Raw genomic sequence first — 23,610 nt, 5'->3', positions numbered from 1 at the left:
AATTATTTTTAAAATCAACATATTCTTAATCAGTAATCACCGAAGATTTTGTTTCCATTTATTTTTAACGTTGTTTTTATTCACCTCATGTTGTTTCTTTAGTAACAATAGAGTCAACCTAGCGTGAAAATTCAGATTTTTTTTCTCAAAACAAATTTTTATTTGATATGCCATTAATATATAAATGTAATAATGAATTACAGGCTAGTATCTAATTAAAAATTCTTTAAAAAATATAAAGAAATAATAAATACATTTAAAGTAATTCTTAAGGGAAAGAGTTTGGATATGTGAAGCATACAAAAATCTAAAATGTAAAAAAAGGTAGCTGGGCTGAGTTGAGAAAATTGAAAATGTGAACCATGTGATTGATAAACAGTCTCTGGTTTCAAATTGGCTTTGGGTAGTTGGTTAAGGCCCTAGATCCTTCTTTGGCTCACCCTTGGCTCACCCAGTACGTCAGCGTAGGCACTAAATCTTGCGCTATAAATAACCAGCTTCCATCCCTCAAAGCTGCTTATAAGGTTTTGAGCACGCATTTGCTTTGCTTTGAAGCTAGAAAAAGAGTTGAAATAATTATGAATCCAACAATGACAAGATTGCCAGAAGAAGAGCACCCTAACAAGGCTTTTGGATGGGCTGCCAGAGACAGTTATGGTGTTCTCTCTCCCTTCAAATTTTCCAGAAGGTTTTCTTTTTTCTCCTTAAACTTTTTATCATTGCTCTGTCTTTGAATCAGTTCCCTTGTCAAAGGGTGTTTGATTGATGTGGGGTTTGACACTTGCAGGGCAACAGGTGAGAAGGATGTAGCCTTCAAGGTGCTTTATTGTGGGATTTGCCATTCTGATCTTCATATGGCCAAGAATGAATGGGGTACTTCCATCTACCCTCTTGTTCCTGGGTATGTTTTCCATTCTTATATTTTATATATATCAACTAACAATTTCCATGGATATATGCTAATACTACTTTGATGACAAAAAATTGACACATGCAACAATGAACCACAGTTTATTGGTCAACCTAAATAATATATATTGGATGCAGTCACGAGATTGCCGGTGAAGTGACGGAGGTGGGAAGTAAGGTCCAAAAGTTCAAAGTTGGAGACCGTGTTGGGGTTGGGTGTCTGGTCGGGTCATGCCGTTCCTGCGATAGCTGCAAAGACAATCTTGAGAACTATTGCCCCAAAATGGTACTTACTTACGGAGCCAAGTACTATGATGGAACTATTACATACGGAGGCTACTCCGACACTATGGTTGCTGACGAGCACTTTAGTGTCCGCATACCTGATAACATGCCTCTTGATGCTGCCGCTCCACTGCTCTGTGCTGGGATTACAGTGTATAGTCCATTGAGATATTATGAACTCGATAGGCCTGGTTTGCACATCGGTGTGGTTGGACTGGGTGGACTCGGTCATGTTGCAGTAAAATTTGCCAAGGCAATGGGGGTTAAAGTCACAGTGATCAGCACATCTCCGAATAAGAAGAAAGAAGCTTTGGAAAATCTTGGTGCAGATTCGTTTTTAGTCAGTCGAGACCAAGATCAACTTCAGGTTTATATGTTTTTCTTTCTTTCAATGATTTATTAATGAGGGGTTTTTTGTGAGTGTATATAAGTTTCTAAGTTCCTTATTTGGTGTATAGGGTGCCATTGGCACATTGGACGGAATCATAGACACAGTGTCAGCTCAACACCCTGTGCTGCCATTGCTTGCGCTGTTGAAGTCTCACGGGAAGCTTGTTCTTCTTGGTGCTCCAGAGAAACCACTTGAGTTGCCTGTGTTTCCTTTAATCCAAGGTAATGATCTGTTGCTAATATCTTTTCGTAAGAGTAATATGGGATCTCAAATTCCCCAAAGATATCTTAAATTAGAGTCATAATTGAGTGCAGGGAGGAAAGTAATAGGAGGAAGCTTGATCGGAGGGATGAAGGAAACTCAAGAGATGATTGATTTCGCAGCTAAACATGACGTAAAACCTGACATTGAAGTTATAGCTATGGATTATGTGAACACAGCTATGGAACGCCTTCTTAAAGCGGATGTCAAATATAGATTTGTGATCGACATTGGAAATACATTGAAAATTCATTCTTGAAGTGCTTTTATTCTTATTATTGGATAACGAATTGGAAGTACAGGACCAAATGTTTTTGTTGTACTAGTAGATATTGCAATATCAGCTAATATGTAATATGTTATAATTCAATAAATAAATCATTCATGATCTTTGTTTGAACATACATAGTAGTCTTTTTCCTTTTTTTTTAACTAGCGTATCTTATTAAATTTGGACGCTATAGTGAATTGTCAAATCAAATACAGTCTATTCTATTTACACTTTTTGCTTTGAGTCTGGATTAAGAATTTAATAGATAAATTTCATCTAAAAAATAGTTTATTTGTTTGAATAAAAAAAAATAGAGTTTCAAATTTTATAAACACTAAAAGAATTTTAAGAAATTCAATTTTACATTTCAATTTCATTTAAAGATGTGATGATAGTTCAACTAAATTAGTCTTATATATTGGATAAGTTTGTTAATTGGTTATATAGGTTGATTTTTTTGAAGATTTAGGGAAATAGATCGTGTTTTAGAGAGTGTGTGAAAGCGCGTCCAGTTGGATAAGCTTTCCTTCAACGGTAATTTTTCCAATAGTAAAAATACAAATGCGCCAACGGTAAAATTTTGAAACATCCCAACGGTAACGTTAATTTCCTATAAATACTCATGCCATTTTCCATTTTTTTCACTCAAATCCAACTCTTTCCATTTTCTCTAAACACTCAATTCTCTCAATTTTCTATAGATTTGTTGGAATTTTTTCAATAATTTGTAAAAACATATTATAGTTTTATTTTAATATTTCGTAAATTATTCCCTATTAGTAAAACTGTTCACCTAAGAAGAAAAATTGTTGTCTTTAAACAAATGGAAGGAGAAAGTTTTCATGGGGCTTAGGAACGTTTTAAAACATTGATTCAGAAATGTTCGCACCATGTATCACATGTTATAACATGAAATGAATGTTTTGACTTGCATAGATTATTGATGGATGTTAAATGAAATGGTGTGATTATATGTTTCGTATGTATATAAATTTACTAACTTGTGAGAATTGTGGTTTGTTTGGGAATTGAATGGTTACATGAGCTTATTATAAATTGTGCATGAATTATATAAATTGATTCTTGTTTGGTAAGATATGTTTAAATTTGTACGAGCTCACTAAGCATTAGTTGCTTACGTTAGTTGTTTTATTTCCTTGCAGATCATCGGAAAGCTCGATCGGTTGGAATCAAGTTGGAGCGAATACATACTATCCATCCTTGATCACTATAAAATATTTGGTCTTTTTGATGTTGGGTTATAAATGACATGTATTAGAAGTCTTTTGGCTATTTTGATCATGTTGATAATGTTTGAAATTTGGTTTGGGAAATCTTTGTGGTTATGTAAATATGATATATATCTTTGACTTAAGGTTTTCATTATAAATTCTTTTGGTCATTAGGTTTATGCCTTATGAAATTAACTTGAAATATGGTAAAATAGTTGTGATGAACTGAATGATTTGGAATGTTAAGTATATCTTTAAAGTATAAACTTTTGATTGTTGAGTGTGTGATTTGTTGGATGTTTAACTAAGAGGAGAAATTGTTGTCTTTAGACAGATGGAAGGAGAAAGTTTTCATGAGGCTTGGGAATTTTTGAAAACATTGATTTAGAAATATCCGCACCATGGATTCCTTGAGTGGATGCGATTGCATATATTCTATAACAGATTGGATGTGAATGTAAAATTAGGATTAGATGAAGTAGCAATAGGAGGCCTTATGAACAGAACGTACGAGGATGCGTACGAAATCATTGAGAACATGGCGTTGAACTCCTGTCAGTGGCCCATTGAACGATTTACATATGGCCAAAAACCGCTATGGTAAAAGTTGTCCAAGAAGGTGATAAGTATCAACAGTTAGTGGATAGACTTAACCGTATTGAATCTGGTAATAATACACTTTCTATGTATAGAGGAGACAAACCACTCTTCCACTACATCAATAATTCTACCGAGGATGTGAATTATATCAGAAATAAGAATGGAAACCCTTATTCAAATACATAGTCCCGACTGGAGGGATCACCCTAATCTGAGATGGGGACGAAACCAATGAGGAGGTACTAGTTCGAACGAAGCTAAAAATACTAACTATCAACCTCCTTATTTACAGAAACCTCAGGATAGGGTCAACCCAAGTGACCATACTACATGTGGTCAATGTCTGGATAGGATCGAGAAAGAGATGCAGTCAATGAGAACGAACATAAAGCAGGTGCAGTTTGAGTGCACCAACTCAACCAGAACATTGATTAAACTTGAAGATCAAGTCAGTCAATTGATGAGCATGTTGGGTGACATCAAAAGACAAATTGAGACATATTTCCAACAATACAGAAAATAATCCTCAGAGGAAAGGTAATAAGCATGTGAAAGCAATAGCACTCCTATCAGTTAAAGTACTAAGTAGCCCAGAAAACCCTACTCCAAAGGTAAATATGGAGAATACTGATAACCCTCAAGAGAAATCCTTAAAGACTGAAGATCAACCAGAGATAGAGGAAGAAATTGCACCGACGATTGAGCCAGAAAAAGAGATAACTAAAGACTCTGCATTGTAAAGATCCCATTCCCTTTAAGGTTAGAAGAAAACCAAAAGTAGGATAAAGATGAGTTTGTAAGTTTTCTGAACTTTTTCAAAACATGAAATGTTAACCTACCTTTAATTGAGTTAATTGAGAAAGTTACTAAGTACGCTAAATTTTTAAAAGTAATTATGTCTAGGCGTAGGAAAATTAAGGTAGGTGAACAAGTTAATTAAGCGCTTCCTATAGTGTTATTATTTCAAGACAAGTTCCCCAAAAATTGAAAGACTTGGGAAGTTTTACTATTCCCATAAAAATAGGGAGCATTCATTTTAATAAAGCACTATGTGACTTAGGAGCTAATATTAATTTATTGCCTTTATCCATTTTTGAAGAACTCAGGTAAGGGGATCTCAAAACTACTTAGATAACATTACAATTGGCTGAAAATATTTTTAGTACATCCAAAATGTGTATTGGAAGATGTGTTAGTCATAGTGCGCAGCTTCATTATCCTAGTTGATTTTGTGTTTTTAGATTTTGAATAAGATCGTGATATACTAATCTTACACAGTAGACCTTTTCTAGCCATTTCTAAGTCCACTATTGATTTAGAAAAAAAAAAGAATTAACCATGAAAATCAATGGTGAGACTAAAATCTTTAAATGTGGTCGTCAACTAAGCAAGGAAAGTAGAAGGAAGTTAGGGGAATAGTGCAAAGAATTATTTATTTCTAACATTTCCAAAATTATTTGTTTCTAACATTTCCAAGTCAAGGGATATACTTCCTTTTATACATACAACACGAATAAACATGTTTAAGGAAAGGGACAAGTGGGCAAAAGTGGAATGGCACGACGGATGATGGGCTAGTACTGATAGAATGAAAGGATCGTCCATCTGTGAATTGATGATACTATCAGATGAATCCAAAAGTAAAACTTAAATTATTTGAATTAATGCTAAAATTTTGTAAATTATTATATATTTAGCTAACTATTTAGTATAGTTTTTAATTTTCATTAACTTTGACTTTTATAGAAACTATAGCACTCTAGAAAATGGAATTTTGAGTAAAAACAAAGTTAGTGTCGTAACACCGAGGCAATTTTAACAAAATTGAGAAAATTCTTACGACGTCGCTATACGGACTTTCAATGTCACAACATCAAAACCAATATACTCAGAAATTCCAAAATCTAAAGTGTGTCGCGACATTGAACCCCTATGTCGTGACATCAAGGATATCGCGACATCGCTGTAATTTTTTACAGGGTTGACCCGACCTATTTGCACAACCCGATGGCTTAAACCCCACTTTACCCATTTTTTAACCAACAAAACACCTATTTTATAGCCTAAAACCATATTTTACCTTTAGTTTAACATCTTTTAATCATTTAAATTCCTAAAACCTTCTAAACTACTTAAACCCTAAAATTCATTATTCTTTTTTTTCTTTTTAGATTTTCTTGGAAAAATTTATGTTTTTAGTCTTATTTGATGCAAGGAACATCTCAAGGAACAACGAAGAAACAAGTGTGACAAGGAATCCAACATTTAACATGAGGTTAAGGGTTCTTATCTCAACTTTTACTATTCCATTAAACTCACTTGCTTGAAGTTTCATTAGTTAGTAGAACTAAACATGCCTCCTAGAAAAGTTAGAAGAACTAATGAATTGAAATCGTTGATGGTTCCAAACCCCTCTAATTTTTCAAACCTGAATATTGAAAAATATTTTGTTGAAATTCAAGGAAAAACCTTTATACAAGAGAGGATTTGATCCATCCATGATTCTTTACAAGGAAATATGGCTTTGGTTAGATACCATAGGTCGGAATGTTTTTGGATGATCCCGAAAGATAGTGTTGTGGTCCCTGTTGTTCAAGAGTTTTATGCATCTTTACGAGACCAAGAGTCTAGAAACACCAAAGGCCATACGTGAGAGATGGTACTTGTGTGAGGAAAGGAAGTGCGAGTAACCCATTGAATTATTTGTGACTTCTATAATGCTTCATACTATGAAAAAGATTTTATTGATGAAACTGACTTAGAGTATTTTCAAGACATATATATGGATAACATTATAAACTTTTTAACTAAAGGAAGAGGCGAATGTAAATATCGCCTAAGTACAAATATCCCAACATCCTTTCATTAAGCTATTACGTTTCCAGAGGCTAAAATGTGGATCCAATTTGTATGCACATGAATCTTCCCTGCTTTAAACATATCTAATGTTAATACCTTTCTAGTTGTTCTACTCTATGTTATTTTCAAGAAAAAGCATGTATGTATTGGTAGATGGGTCCAGCAAAACATGAAAAGATATATTAGTGGCTAGAAAGTGGGAGTTTTCTTTCATCACTTAGTGATGACCTTATGCAAAAAGGCAGGTGTACCCATGACATTTACCAAGCAGTCGCTGAAACCTTCCCGTAGTATTATCGGTGACACTATGTTCCAATAGTACACAGAGCTGTGAGCCAAATAAATAAAAGTTTGGAACAAACGACAACAAGAAGTGACAGCTACACTAACTTCATCATAGAGGTTGACACAAGCTCAACAAGATGTTGGTGGGAGTAGTCATCCAGAGCTAATACAAGAGTCGGAGCCAATTTTTCAAGAATTCGTTGGCAAAACAACATCAGGATCCCCAATTATACACCTGACATGTTTGGGCCAACAAATCTAAAGCAGGAAGAAGTGGTGTATGAAAGTGAAGAGGAAGAAGAGGATGAGGATGAAAAAGGAGATGAATAGATGGATTTTGAGGAGAATGATTAAACATTGTTATAATTTTTGTTTTTAAATACTTGTATTAATTTTTGGAAAATTTTAATTTAACTTTGCAGGAGTAGGATTAATAGTAGATCCTTAGTTATGTTGCATTTTGTTTTAATGAGGAAGAAGAAGGAGATGAAGAGATGGACTTTGAGGAAGATGATTGAACATTACTATAATTTTGTTTTTAAATACTTATATTAATTTTTTTGACAATTTTAATTTAACTTTGTAGGAGTAGGTAGGTCCTTAGTTATGTTGTGTTTTGTTTAAATTTTCTATGTAGGGACCTAAAACAAAAGAGACACAACAATTTGAGCTTTACACGAGCAAAGAAAAAAGCCCTCACTATTAACAGTTGGAGTGGCCACGATCAATTGGGTAACTTATTTCCTTATCTTTTTATGGGCTACACATTTAGGATAATGTGTCAACTAAAGTGTGGGGGGTAACATAGAAAATTTGTTTTAAATTTTTACGTTCTTCATTGTTTTTTCTTGTCTTTTGTGTGCTTGAGCTTGTAAAAATACAAGTGATTGGTTAGGAGCATGTACATAGGTTGTTTGTATTTACAAATAAAGTTGGCATCATGATAGATGATTTTAATTTTTTTATTCTTAGACTACCAAGTTCTATATGTTACACTGTGAATAGACATTAAGCAATCAACTGTACTAAATGATATAGAAAATACAATGAAACAAGCATGCTAGTATGAATGATAAATGGTTGAATTTGAGTTTGTTTGGTTGATTAAATTTGCGCATATTGAGATATTAAGGGATGACCTAGGCATTGTTTGGAACACATCCAAAGCCAAAAAGCTAACCTATTTATAATCACCTTTAGTAACAATTTTTGAGCCTGTTGACACTTCTTTATGAACCTTATTACAACCCAAGCCTGAAACATTAATTTGTATTTGCCCTTTTCTTTGGTCCTGCACTACACGACTATAGACATCTGACCATACGTATTAAGGGTTAAGTAGATATATCACGATGGATTTTGAAAAAAAAACAGAGTGAAATAGGGAAGATTAGTGTGATATAAGAACTATAGGTTAGCCTAAAAAGTGCAGAACAAAAGAATTATTCAAAAAGAAAATCAAGACGAGTAAAAAAAGTTCTTGAAGAGCAAAAAAGCATTTATGAGTGAGATGAATTGAAGGAGAAAATGACAAAGTCACAAGAATAATAAAAACTCGTTCAGTAGTGCATCAAAACTCGTAGGCTAGTCGTAGTTAGTATGTTATGCTATGATTTCGTATGTGGAGAAACAAAGAAGGTGTGAGAAGGAGAAATAAGGCGGTGAGCGGGTTAGGGTCACTACAGGGGGAAGAATAGGGATCAATATGATGTGCCAAACTATTTTCGTATTTGCAACCCTTTTGATGCTTACTATTTTTAAATTTCATACCTGTCCTAAGCCTTAGAACGTTACAAATCGAAAAGTCCTATGTGACCTAAATATCCTTATGCATAAATGGACAGTAAATTAAACAATTGGATAAACGACTATTTGTATTCTGTTCGGATAATCAAATTACTTGTATGATTTGTTGATGGATCCTTACTGGTGAGACCCTCAATACTTGTATATTTGTAACATACTGAACTTAAATGTTTTATGGTCAAAAGTGGTAAATTAATTATTCATCATGTTAAAGTTATTCGTGAATATGAAATACCTAGTCATGTGCTCCAAGGTCAATACTTCTATGAAATTTTCTCAAGGGACGTCTTTTCTATTTCTTGTTTTTGTTTGTGTTGCTTGAGGGCAAGCAATGACTTAAGTGTGGGAGAGTTTAATCTGACGTAATTCGTTGTAGCAGATTAAACTAATTTTTTCACTTTAGGACTTGAAGACAAGCATTTTCATTAAGCTTTAGTTATGTTTTATTAAGTTTCCTTTAAGTTAATAAAATGTGCAAATTGAGTCTCTTATTGACCTTAGAGGCTGTATGAGGCCTTAGAGGGAACTAATGAACTGTGTAAGTTTGCAGTAGACCATTAGAAGGTAAAATAAACAAATGCTGGTCACTATGTCTCAACATGAAATGATTAATGTCACAACGCAGACTAGAGAAATCACGAGACTACCTTCGATGTCGCGACATAGACTAAAGGTGTCATAGCATACCCTTGAAGATATCCTAAGAGGAGTATATTGACTCCTATGTCACAACACAAGTCCTGGTGTGTCATAACATCGAATATGAACGAAATTAAACACAAGCCAATGGGCATTTTAGTCTGCACAATCAAACTTAAAGCCTAGGAACGTTAGCTAACTTGGGGTTAAGGATGACGGCCACCTGAAATCTATAAATAGGCTCATTTGTCACATGTTGTGGACCCAATTACTTAGTTTAGAATTTCACTTTCAATTTTATTTTAGCTTTTCTTTCTTCTTAGGTTTGAGATTTATTTTCAATTTGTTCTTTATTTGATATCAAGAGATTTGATTTGTGGAGACAGTCAAACCTTGTGGATTCATTTTCATCTTTTATACAAATCAGATATTTTGTTAAACTTACACTTCAATTCATTTATCATGTTCTCTCTTTACATCAGTTCCATATTGTTTATGAAAGGCATGAGGAACTAATCCTTCTATGGGGGATTAGCGAGTGGAGGTATGATCTATTAACTATTTTGTAGGGTTACTCAATGGATCAATTGTTTGGGAAAAGAAGAACTTAAAACCCTAGGCATGACAACCCTAGAAAGTCATCAATGTGGGAATTAACCCAAAATTGGTATAGCTTATCTGTGAAAACCTTCACCCCAAGCCGGTTTGAATTGTGCGGTTAGAAGAGAAGTAGTTATTACCAACTTATTATCGGAAGATTTTACTGGGATAGCGACTAGTTGATTGACGAGGAACCCGAAGAAACAATTGATGAGGATTAACAAAGCAAGCTAATCACCCATAATAAGATTTGATTTATTCTATTATTTGATCTTTTGAATTTTATTTCTTTATTTTATTTCATTTTAATATTATAAAAACCTTAAAAACTACTTTTATTTGTACATTTGTACTATAACTAAATTAAAATACTAATTAGATATTTTAGTGTTTAGGTTAAAATCGATTTAGCACTAGCCTCCCTTAGGCACGATTCTCAGAATACTAACATACTCTGTTGTAACTACTTTACAATTGGACTCGTATACTTGTTGATATCGCCTAATCGATATATCTTTTACTGTACATCCAGAGGTGGTCAACTCTCAACAAGAATAAATGACACACATAACTATGACAAGATAATAAAAAACCCAATTGAAAGCAACACACGACTAAAAACATGTAACGACTGAACACATAATTGAAATAAAGATTATAATTAAATTTGTGAAATAAAACAATATGCAAACTTATTAAATAAAACTAGAATCGGGTCTAAAAGCTCAAGATGGCCGAATAATCAATTCAAACCCATTAGATTGCTCATCCAACACTTTGACCATGTGAACCAGAATAGGATTTGGACTTGGCCCAATTCACTACATCAATCATAGCAAAATCAATCAATATCATACATATTGTCCCTTATATGAGCCCTTGAGGCCCTAAAAACAAATTAGAAACAAGTCGAGACTGAATCGAAAACATATAGAATTTTTAGGAAAAAGATGAAAATTTTCAAACTGCATGGGCCACACGACCGTGTGACTCACACAGCTAAGATACACGCCCGTGTCTCAGGACATGTGGACATTCGAAGTAAGGACACACGGCCATATCACAACTCGTGTTTGTGCCCGTGTAACTCGTTGACTTGGCTAACACGGTCAAGCCACACGCCCGTATGCCAAGCCTTGTACCCTTCCAAATAGCCTTACATGCTCGTGTGCCAAGCTGTATGCTAGGTCGTGTAACTGCTTGACTTGTAACCTTTTGTTAGCTATAGGAGACACACGGCCATGTAGCATGGATGTGTGTCACACACGATTGAGACACATGCCCGTGTCTCTGGCCGTGTGGACTAAAAATAGGCCATTTCCAAGCCATTTTTCTTACCTAAGCAAGCACACAGCTAGAACCACTTTACCATATATGAACAAGCATTTCAAAGTGCACCAAACCATGCAGCAACAACTTATCCAAATAAATATTTGATCATACAACCAATATGCCCAAAAGACACCTTAATTACAACAATTTAACATGTATTACACAAATGTATAGTATGCCAATATTTACAACCAACTTGTAGCAAATTTTATACCAAAACTTACCGCTTAATTCACATATCAAAATTACATTCATTATACTAAATTTACCATTTCATATCCATCAACAAAAAAATTAGCACAAATAGTCTCATATGTCAATTACATTCCCTATACCAAATTGACCATATTCAAGCATATTAAAGAACATCTCATAATATGCATTTATATTAACCATTCTAAACTCTCATAATTCAAGCACCATATACCAAAATATCAACCTTTATAAGGTCACATACACATGCCAATATAACAAAAAATCCATCATTCAAAACACCATAATTTCAAGCCAAAACATAATGGCTATATTAACAACCAAAACACCTATACATGTGCATATTTAACCAATTATCACTTAACCTATTTTCATGTCAAAACATAACATAATTGATACATAACAACCATACCAATTTTGGTCATTTCAAAACATACACCAATTTGACCATATTAACCACAACCAACAAGCTATCAATAGTACCTTAAGCACCTCAAATCCAAAGCAACATTTCATGCCATAATCATCAACCAAAATGACATATATATATATATCAAGCTCATCAATTACACATTAGACATAGTCCACCTATACATGCCATTATAACCGTGACCAAAGCATAGAAATTTGTCGATAAAATCGATGGATAGTGTGATGGATCTCCGACTAGCTTCCAACCCGATAGAGCTTCCAACAATCTAAAAAGTAAAGGAAAAACAACTACGTAAGCAATGAATGCTTAGTAAGCTCGTATAAACTTTATTCATATCAATCCATTTCAAATATGAAATGTATACATATCAAGAATAATACTATACCAGTACTGCAAGATTTATGAAACCATATTCAACAACTCACAAAGTGAATAAATCCACAGCATCACATACACATATCATCCCTTACATAGTAGGATTTTATAAATCTCAAACCCTTTCAAATTTTCTTATTTTCATTTGCTTTTCGTTACTTTCCATTACATTTACTTTCTTTAGCTTAAATAACAACATCAATTCAACTCATCTTTCTCTTCTCCATCATTTTACACTTCAAGTATCAACTTACTATTTCATTACCTTTCCACACTCGTTTCATATGTAGCCACAAGCTAGTGCATTTAAACATAGCTCTTTTGGAATTAACCACATGATAAACCATTTCATAAGAAATTACATAATTTAAACCCTACCATTCTTTCATGAACAGAAGCATATTTCCATTTGGGCAGTTACCATTTCAATGCATAACTTATAAGAAAAAATAATACAATCCAACCAATAGCTTGGCACATGCCTAAGCATCAAACAATAATACATAATTAGCATACTTGAACATATTTCACATGAATTCAACATGGATAACCATTATACTTGTATGTGATTCAATTGGATATAATATCCTTCATAACATAACATGCTTACCATGTATCTCATCATTTCAATACATTTCATGTATACCTGTATTTGCTCATATTGAACATTTACCGTTTCCTTTCCAATTCATGCTTGTTGAACCAAATAGAATATCGTTGGATCCCGGGATAGCTCACACAAAGTGTGCTAACTCATATAATTGTAATTCATCAATTCATGTACATATATGCTTACACGAGCTATGAATAAGTGTGCTCACACGAGCTGTGAAAATGGGCCTGCTTACACGAGCTGTGGAGTATCCGCAACAGATGCCGGACCTCAGCCATCAGTAGGACATTCAAGTCCAGAACCGAAATCATGTAAACTCTAATGACATATCACTTGTACCCTACGAATTCCTAAGGTTCAAACGAGGCTTGATAGTCATTGTACCTCGTTGAATTTCTATTGTTTCGTGACATAATAAATTGAATAATAACATCTATTTATTAATTCATGTACAATATAATAGCACATTAAAAAATCAATTTAACTCACATTTAAGTGGTTATAGTTCATACGAACTTACCTGGCTAAATTGCAAAAATGTCAAAGTATAGGGGCATTTTGGTAATTTTTTATTCTCCTTGACTTTCCACCTGATCTTGATCTAAATTAATAATTTAATTAAATATATTAATTTAGATATTAAAACAATGTATTTTATCAAATTAAGTCATTTTGAAATTTTTACAAAATTGCCCCTAAAGTTTAACTTTTATTCAATTTAGTCCTTGAGCCTAAAACATGCAAATTAACCATTTTTTTTCCAAATTTAAGCTTAGCCGAATGTTCATGGAACCAAAAAAAGTCAATATTTGTATTAATTTCACTTTAAATCCTTGTACTTTTACTATTTTAACAATTTAGTCCCTAATCAAAAAATTCATCAAAAATCACTTAATAAAATAATTTTAAATAAAAATAATATCTCAAATTCATCATTTAACATCTAAAATCACAAGGATCATTAATGGAAACATTCAAAATCTTTAACAGTTTCAAAATAAAAGGTACGGGCTAGTTGGACCTAGTTGCAACGATCTCAAAAACATAAAAATTATTAAAAATAGGGTCAAAATCACCTACCATGCTATCCTCAAAGCTTGTCAAAAATTGAAGGTATAAAAATGGCTTCCTTCCCTTAACCATTCAGTGAAGAAGACAATATAAAAGATTAATAAACATTTTAGTTTTATGTATTTGAATTAATTATCAAATTACCATTTTACCCTTGGTTAATAAATAAATAAAACACCAAAGTCATGTCCATATTTGTCCACTAACCTATTGAATGGTCTAATTACCATTTAAATCCCTTTTCCTTTATTCAATTAACCATTTAATCACTCAAATCAAATAGTGATCAAATTTTACATCTTTTACGATTTAGTCCTTTTTAATTAATTAAACGTTAAAATTTTTCAACGAAACTTTAATACCACCTTAATGACACTTTGTGACTCGGTTTATAGAAATAAGGTCTTGATACCTCTTTTTTTACAACCATTTGACCTTAGGGTCATACCACTTGAACTTAATAACTCGCTTATATAACAAAAATCACTATATCAAAAACCTTTTTAAAACCATCTTTGACTCATAAACATTAAATAGTAATATTTACAAACTTACTCGTCAAATTTGGTGGCCACGAAACCACTGTTTTTGACACCACTGAAAAACGGGTTGTTACAATTGTCTCAGGCTTCAAAACGTCCAAATGTAAGATATTGCTTGGGCTTTAACATTTTCATCTTGCATTTGGGCCCTTTTAAGCGTGGCCTAATCTAGAGACCTTCAAGATGAATCACCTGATGTGACCGAAATGACAGTAGTCAAGTCCATTCAATTAACTCTTAACTAATCTTATTGCAGGACTCAATTGCATAATGTTCGAGCAAACTGAATGTACCATAACCCTGGCCGTATCTTGTATGTGGTGTGGTCTTAAAGACATTTTAGTCCCCCACATTTTTTTAATATACTTAGTAGGCGCTTCAAGCTCAGACAAAAATCTGAGGTGTACTCTTCATTTGTTGTACTCTTTCTTCAGTTGAAGAATACTCGGAGATAAAATCCTTAGATACTTCCGCATGCGGATACTTTATGTGCCAAACTTTAGTTTTCTAAAAATTTGTAAAATGGCATACTATGCTACCACGGTAAGCAAAAATAGGTAATATGCATGTCTATTGGCCCCTTTTCTCGGATCTACTAATGTTAGGGTGTGACACATCAGTAGTGTTTTTCCTATTACCTGCCAACATTTTGCGCATCGGCAGCCAGTGGCAGATTTTATCTGTATTATTTTGTTGTGTACCAATAACCATAGGTAGATTCCATTTATAGTGTTTTTGTTGTGTACCCATAACCATAGACAAATTCCATCTGCAATGTTTTTGTTGTGTGTCCATAGCCATTAGCAGTCTATTTGAAAATCATTGGTGGTTCAAGCTACATAGCGGTGTGTAGCTAGTTAGAGTTCAGAGGCATTCCTATTATGGTGTGTAACAGTGAAGTAGGACATTTTCTGTTAAATCGAAATTGTATTGCATTCATAAAGTATGTGCATACAATTATGAGATTTCTAAGATGTCATATATATGCTGTTGAGTGATCTGGAATATCGATATTTTTAAATTACTATTGTGAGATATTCTATCTGATATGTTTCTATATGCATAATCGTTTGCACTAATTTTCTTGTGATGGAACTCACACATCTCTTCATAGCTCACTCCCATTTTATTTCCTTCTTTACAAATAACCCACGAGGTTAGGGAGCAGACACGACATACGGAGGGCTCAAAAATGTTTTATTTATAAGAAAAATGTTATTATTAGGCTTATTTTTACAATTCATGTTATTTCGAAACTAAATTATTTTATTTATATTGTGGCATGGGGCTCAGATTTAGGGTTACTTCACATGCATAATTTTTTATTTGAATTTAGGATAATTAACTTGGAATTAGATTGGATTATGCACTAAGTAATTATGTTTTAGTTTAATTAAAACTAAATTGAACGTCACTTTTCGTTGCTAGGTTATAACTGAATTTTGGGTAATAAATATATTAGGAATTAGCTAAGATTCAAAGGAAATCACCATTATAAGAAAATGTATAACTTAATTGGTTTTTATTAACTCATGAGTTTTTTTTCTGAAAATTTAACTAAATTTTCTTCTAAATTAAACAAACGTTTTAATACGACTATTTTATAACTCTGATAGCTTATTAGGCCATTCCAATGGCTAATACAATCTTCCAAATTCTAGTACATCACACTATGAACACCACAAGTGAATAAATCCATAAACAAATTTAAGATCAATTTTACTTAGGTCCTACTCGACGTACTTCCAGTCCAGTCAGTAACATCTATGTCTTTATCTTCTGCGAGTCATCCACTCTGATGCTCAAGATAAAGTATCTCCCCAATTGGACTTGGTAAACGACATATTAGTCTTTCAAATTGTTTGCTCATTTTCGATTAGGCTAAGGAAATGTTTAGATTATCTACTAATAGTAGTAAGGAAAAGATGATTGGGTAGAAAATTTGAAGAGGATTTTCAAGTAAGGTTTGAAGAGGAAATTAAGGTTGATGGTGAAAATTTGAGTAGAAAAGATGAAAGAAACAAAAATGGAGGTGGAAGAAATTTCTCTCTTCGTGTCTACGGTGGACAATGCAAATGGAGAAAGAATAAGTAAAATTTTGATTTTTCTTTTCTTTTATTTGTCAAAAGTAAAAACTGGTCAAAGGTCAACATAACCCATGTATATTATCTCCCACTTATTTCTAAACATGATCTAATGGCTTTTATTAATCCCTTCATCTAGTATTTCAAATTTATAAATTCTAATTATAATACTCGTAAAATAACTAAATTGCCCCCTCTAATGGAAAAAATGGCACATATGTCTACTTTGACAAGTCCATTCATCACTTAAGCCATTATCTCACTTAAAGAGTTAACTAAATTCTATTTTCTGAAAATTTATTGGACCCTACCCGTAATAATGCCACTTAGGACATCAAATATTTTAGGATGTTACATTCTATTAGCCTCTCCTTCCAATTACTTCTTCTTATTCTTTCAAATATTTCGCTGAAAAATAACATTTTTAGTGATAAATAACTCTCTCTCTATATATATTTTGGTTCTTTTCTAACTAATTGAAGATCAATAATAAATAATTAAATAATACTTTAATTTACTACCAAAAAATAATACTTTAAATAATAATCTTAAAAAGTGAAAAATACAAATGAGACGCAAAGAATTAAAAGGTCAATAATGAATTTCATCCCTTTATAAAAATTGAGAGATTAGTTTAGATGTTGTTCAAAGCATGAATTTTGAACAATTGATTTTCCCTCAAACAATTTAACAGCAAAGTTTAATAATGTTACTTAGGACTAATACAATAACCAAATCATGACTATCTTTTCAATTTTTGTAAATTAAAAGGTTGAAATTCAAAATTAAAAGAAAATAAAAGAGAAAAGAAATACAACATGTCGAAACCATTTTTTTGAAAACGGGAATCGACTTTGTTTGAAAGCGAAGATTAAAATGGGAGTCGCTACCGATTTTTATTAGGTGTGATCGGATCACATTTGCTTTAATAAAATGTTTTAGTTTATTAAAACGGTGTTTTTGGTCTACGAAACTCGAGAGAACAAGTTAGGGAGTCGGTTACGTGCGAGGAAGGATTAGCACCCTTGTCATACCCAAAATTGGTACCGAATTGATTAGTTAGTGTCTTAATGTCGAAAGTTGAAAATCGGGAATGGATTTAAAATACGATCCTTTTTTATTAACATCGATTTTAAAAATGCTTGAATTAGATCAAAAAGATGTTAAAGACTCTCTCGTCTCGAAGTAATAAAAACGTCACATCCCGTGAGTTAGGACGCGACACTTTGCACCCTCGAGAATAAGTTTGCCTTTAATTTTTATTGGAATTCCATGTATTTTAAAACTCGAAAAGATATTTGGCTATTTAGGATCAACGAGAAAATTGAAACCCTGTAAGTTAGGGCATAATTCCTCGATGTTCCAAAACGCGAAACATTGCCTTATTTTGAAATTTTTATTTTTGAATAATAGCGAGTATGATATTTAAACGACGTACGTTATTTGTTTAGATTAAAACAAAATGATTTATTGAATAAATGTAACGAGGCTTGATTCATGAGGCGATGATAGGAAATAAAATATAGTGATGAGCCTAGAACAATGGTACATGAATTCAACATTACACAAGCGAATGACAATAATATGAACACGAATAACAAATTAAAGAACACACAATTGCAATTGTCTCACAACATACATCATTTAAATACTAACATTAATAATCAAAGACCAATGAATTTAATAATATATATAACAATTTTAAAAAAGTTATAAAGTAAATTAAAATAAATAAATTGTAAAAACAAATTTTAAAATGATAATAAATGAGTTTAAAGTAAATAATGTGAAAAAATAAATTTAATATCAATAATATACAAAAAAATTTAAAAATAGATTATATGTATAGAAATTTTTTAAAATAGGTAATATAGACGAAAGTTTGAAATAAATAATATACGAGGGAAAAAAATTAAAATAAATAATATGTAAAATAATTTAAGATAAATAATATATAAATGAGCTTAAAATAAATATTATGTAAAAAGAAATTTAAAATAAGTAATATACAAAACATCTTAAAAAAATAAATGGTATATAAAAAATAGATAATACATATAAAAATTTGAAATTGATAATATATGAAAAAAAATTAAAGTAAATAATAAAACAATTTAAAATGAATAATACATAAAACAAGTTTAAAATAAATAATGTATAAAGCAATTTAAAGTATATAGTATATAAAATAATTTAAAATAATATATCTAAAAAAATTTAAAACAGTTTAATAAAACAATTTAAAATAAATAAAAAAAATCAAAGAGTCCAAATTTAAATGAATAAGGGCTTGATTGCAAATAAAATAAAATTTAGGGTCCAAAATTGAATAAAATAAATGTAAGTATATAAAAAGGATTAAATTAAAATCTAAATAAAATTCAAAGGGGAAATTTGGATAAAAAAATAAAGCAGAGGACGAATTTGAAACGCGTTGAAACATGCGAGGGGTCAATTGAGAAAATATCCCAAACCCTATTAAGTGCACTACTCCAACTTGCGAATAGAGGGACTAAATTGAATGCGAAATGAAATAAAAGGGTCGAATTAAAAAAGAAAAAAAAAGGCGGGACTTAATCGAAGCACGTAGCAAAAGCGGAAGCCCCATTTTGGAAAATAACCCAAAATAAAAAAAAAGGGATCCCTTTTGTGGAGCGGGTTGGGTTCGGGTCTGCCTCCCCAAAACGACGCCGTTTTGGCGTCTGGGGAGGTTGAATGAAACTAGTCATTTCAGTGTTTTATGAAAGTCTTTTTTTTTTTGAAATTTCATTTTCAGCCTTTAGTTTAAAAAAAAAAACTGATAGAACTTTGGAATTCTCTCATCCTCTACCCTTTGTCTCCTCATACATCTGGCCAATAGGCTTTCTCGGCGATCCACCGCGCTGCCCTTGTGGCTACTGGCCTGTGTCACGCGAAGTAGACTTTTTCAGGCGACGAGGAGACCGATGGAGGTAAGTACCTGCCTCTTTTTATATTTTTTTTGCATAAAAAAGGAAAAAATAAGAGAAAATAAAAATAAAGATAACAGAAACTTAAGAACAAAAAATAAAAATAAAAAAAAGGTAATCACCTTTGGAAATTTTTCAATTTTTTATTGATTTTTTTGTATTCGAAAAAGAAGAAAAAGAAATACATTGAAATATCATGGCTTTTATAGTTGAAACTACCATCTTTTGATTTCTATTTTTTTGTCTCTTTGTTATTTGGTTTTTCTGCTGTTGCGTGTTTCCCTTGATTGCAGGTGTCAGACGTGCGACACGTGGAGGAGGTGGCATGCAAGGAAGTGGCGACCAGGGGGTTGGCCTAGCTTGCGGCAGCAGCAAAGCTAGGGTGCTTAGGGAAGCTTGCTGAAATTTTTTTTAGGATAGTTGGGCTAGGATTTTGAATTAGGCTTGGGTATTGGATTAATTTGTAATGGTTTTAGTGTTTTTTTAGGTTGATAATTGGGTTTTAATTGGGTATTAAGTTTATTATTTATTTTGTAATTTGGACATTGGGTTTCATTTATTTTAGGCCCGGGCCGAAATTTGCCCATTTCACTACATCTCCAAAGTAAAAAAAAGTTAAAAATGATTTATTTATTTGATGGTAACCCATTACATAAGAGCTGTCTGGCTTTGGAATATCATGCAAAGAAGGTGAAAACTAAAACTATTAGCGCAACATAAGAACAATTGGACTGCTATTGCCAATTTGTATTGTGTATAACAGTGTGATAAAATAGTTTAAGAGGTGGTGGCCTTCAATGTATTTCCAATGTCGATGACAAATCGGTATTTAACATCAGCTTTTAGAAGGCGTTCCATGGCAGTATTCACATACTCCATAGCTATAACCTCAATGTCAGGTTTTAGGTTGTGTTTAGCTGCGAAATCAATCATCTCTTGAGTCTCCTTCACCCCTCCAGTCATGCTTCCTCCTACGACTTTCCTCCCTGCACTCATTTAATCTTGACTCGAATTTAAGAAATCGATGGAGAACTAGAGATCCCATATCACTCTTATGAAAACATATTAGCAACAGATTGTTACCTTGTAGCAAAGGAAACACAGGCAACTCAAGTGGTTTCTCTGGAGCGCCAACAAGAACAAGCTTCCCGTGAGACTTCAGCAGCCCAAGCAATGGGAACAGAGGGTGTTGAGCAGACACAGTGTCGATGATTCCATCCAATGTGCCACTAGCACCCTATACACCGATCGAGTAAAGGATTTAGAAATTTATATATAAACATATGCACTCACAAGAAAGAATCCCATCATTATTAATAAAAAATAAATCATTGAAACCTGAAGCTGATCTTGGTCTCGGCTGAACAAAAAGGAATCAGCACCAAGATTTTCCAAAGCTTCCTTCTTCTTACTAGGGGATGTGCTGATCACAGTAACTTTGGACCCCATTGCCTTGGCGAATTTCACTGCAACATGTCCCAATCCACCCAGTCCAACCACAACAACATGCAAACCAGGCTTATCGAGTCCATAATATCTCAATGGACTATACACTGTAATCCCAGCACAAAGCAGAGGAGCAGCGACGTCAAGAGGCAGATTGTCAGGGATGCGGACGACAAAATGTTCATCAGCAACCATAGTGTCGGAGTAGCCTCCGTATGTAATACTTCCATCGTGGTACTCGGCCCCATAGGTAAGTATAGATTTGGGGCAGTAATTCTCAAGATTGTTTTTGCAGCTACACAGGAATGGCATGATCCTACCACGCACCCAACTCCAACTCGGTCTCCAACGTCGAACTTTTGGGCCTTACTTCCCACCTCCGTCACTTCACCCACAATCTCATGCCTGCATCCAATATATATTGCTTAGGTTGACCAATTAACTCTGATTCATATATAGTTGCATCCAATATATATTGTTTAGGTTGACCAATTAACTCTGATTCCTATATAGTTGCATTTGTCAAGTTTCTGTCATTAAATATGCAGCACCAAACATATGAATGAGAAACATACCCAGGGACAAAAGGGTAGACAGACATGCCCCATTCATTCTTGGCCATATGAAGATCGGAATGGCATATCCCACAATAAAGCACCTTAAAAGCCACATCCTTTTCTCCTGTTGCCCTGCAAGTGCAAACCCCACGTCAGTCACAGACCCTTTTGAAGAAGATCAAACATGGGAACCTATTCAATGATAAAAAACCTTCTGGAAAATTTGAAGGGAGACAAGACACCGGAACTGTCTCTAGCTGCCTATCCAAAGGCCTTGTTAGGGTGCTCTTCTTCTACCAATCTTGTCATTGTTGGATTCGTATAATTATTTCAACTCTTTCAAAGCAAAGCAAAGCAAAGCAAATGGGTGCTCAAAACCTGATACCTGGTGCTGTGTTGCATGGTGTGTGTGAGAAGATGGGGCTATGCTGACGTACTGAGTGACCCGAACAATGATTTATGCCCAAACGAAAACTATCCAAAAGTCAATATTATACTACCCGACTCTGCACTTTTATGGATGGAGACGTCAAGGATGGCCTATTAAAAAAATTCAATGCATAAAAGTAATAAATTTATATGGATATGACTTATTAATCAATTTAATTATTTATTTATTTAATAATTACCACTATGTTTTAATTTTTTAATATTTGCCTTTGTATTTCTGAATTTGAACTAAAAAATTTTACTTTAATTTTATATTAAAATTTGATACCTCACTTTTGCTTGATTGTTTTTATTGAAATTTACTATTTGATTTTAATTTTAAATAACTTGAAAACACATTTAATTAAAATATTTTTAGTATTTTATTTTAAATAATTAATAATAATAAGTAAATTAATATGATGTTAACATCAATAATAACTATAACTATAAAAATAAATGTAGTTTTTATTTTTTTATGTTTTTTAATTTATCAAGTAAAATTTTATTTAAATAAAGAAGAAACTTGAAATTTGACCAATATTCACTTTGTCATTTAGTCTTAAAATGTGTACCATGCCACTAGGATGGGATGCTCTCAGCCGGTTCGTCATCGTACTTTGCCAGATCATCCTCCATGTCATCAACGATTCAAGGGTTTGGTTTTCTTCTTTTCTTTTCTTTTTTCAATTACACCTCCATTTTTGAATTATTTGAATTTAAATTTGTAAAATAATTTATATAACTAAATCCATTTATTTGTACTATATAATTGAAATAATATTATAGAAATTTTAATTTAACCAAAAAAATTATTTAATCAAATACTATTAAATAATATCATACGCTAATAATATTTTTTTGTTAAATTCTTTAGCGTGGCTTTTTAGTATAAAAAAATTACTTGTTTCGTAATCATGTAACAAAAAACTCAATATTATAACAAACCTAACTTTAACATAAAATTTTAAATGTTAAAAATTAGACCTGAATTAGAAAATTAAAAAAAAAACAGAGGGACTAAATTGCTTGAAATAAAAGTAAATGACTAAATCTAAAATGTAGAAGCAACATAGCGACTTGGAGCATATTTTAATTTAGGATAAACTACATAGATAGTCACCTAAGAAAAAAAAATCATTTTAGGCACCCAAAATAAAAAGTTTACAATTTAAGTACACATGTTACACTTTTTGATCATTTTGGTCACTCCGGTTAAAATTACAAATGGCAAACTAACATGTCAGTTAAAAAATTAGTATAATAACAAATTTAGCACTCAACTTTTACATATTATATCGGTTTAGCCATAATTTTAAAAAAATTAACCCTCAAAATTTACAAATTTTCTCAATTTGATCATAATTCTAAAAAATTCAAAAAATATATATAAATACATAAATTAAAAAAATATAATAATAAATTTAAA

The 23,610-nt window shown here is 32.5% G+C and overlaps 1 protein-coding gene, 1 long non-coding RNA gene, 1 other non-coding gene and 1 pseudogene across 3 annotated transcripts; 2 read left to right on the top strand and 2 right to left on the bottom strand.

The window, feature by feature from the left end:
- Window positions 1-340: 340 nt before the first annotated feature.
- LOC107925779 (probable mannitol dehydrogenase) lies at window positions 341-2,248 on the top strand. Its single transcript, XM_016856504.2, has 5 exons — window positions 341-688; window positions 788-901; window positions 1,048-1,561; window positions 1,653-1,806; window positions 1,900-2,248. Exons 1-5 carry the CDS (start codon window positions 579-581, stop codon window positions 2,103-2,105), a joined length of 1,098 nt encoding a protein of 365 aa, XP_016711993.1. The 5' UTR covers window positions 341-578; the 3' UTR covers window positions 2,106-2,248.
- Window positions 2,249-3,650: 1,402 nt separating this feature from the next.
- Window positions 3,651-3,757, bottom strand: LOC121212032 (small nucleolar RNA R71). The gene has a single exon (XR_005907244.1). It is a non-coding gene; the product is annotated as a small nucleolar RNA R71 (small nucleolar RNA).
- Window positions 3,758-19,127: 15,370 nt separating this feature from the next.
- Window positions 19,128-20,340, top strand: LOC107925793 (uncharacterized). Its single transcript, XR_001692056.2, has 2 exons — window positions 19,128-19,752; window positions 20,043-20,340. It is a non-coding gene; the product is annotated as an uncharacterized lncRNA (long non-coding RNA).
- Window positions 20,341-20,450: 110 nt separating this feature from the next.
- On the bottom strand, window positions 20,451-22,061 carry LOC107925788 (probable mannitol dehydrogenase; annotated as a pseudogene).
- Window positions 22,062-23,610: the final 1,549 nt, after the last annotated feature.

This window comes from Gossypium hirsutum, chromosome A12 (assembly GCF_007990345.1).
Source record: "Gossypium hirsutum isolate 1008001.06 chromosome A12, Gossypium_hirsutum_v2.1, whole genome shotgun sequence".
In the NCBI taxonomy this organism is placed as follows: domain Eukaryota; kingdom Viridiplantae; phylum Streptophyta; class Magnoliopsida; order Malvales; family Malvaceae; genus Gossypium; species Gossypium hirsutum.
Note: the sequence above shows the minus strand (reverse complement) of the source record. Positions and strands in the feature narration are given on the sequence as shown.

What these genes read in the sequence shown, in the direction of transcription:
- LOC107925779 (XM_016856504.2), top strand. Translation starts at nt 579, where the DNA reads ATGAATCCAACAATGACAAGATTGCCAGAAGAAGAGCACCCTAACAAG. An exon ending in ATCTACCCTCTTGTTCCTGG is followed by an intron (nt 902 to 1,047) that starts GTATGTTTTCCA and finishes TATTGGATGCAG; the next exon opens with TCACGAGATTGCCGGTGAAG. An exon ending in GAGACCAAGATCAACTTCAG is followed by an intron (nt 1,562 to 1,652) that starts GTTTATATGTTT and finishes TTTGGTGTATAG; the next exon opens with GGTGCCATTGGCACATTGGA.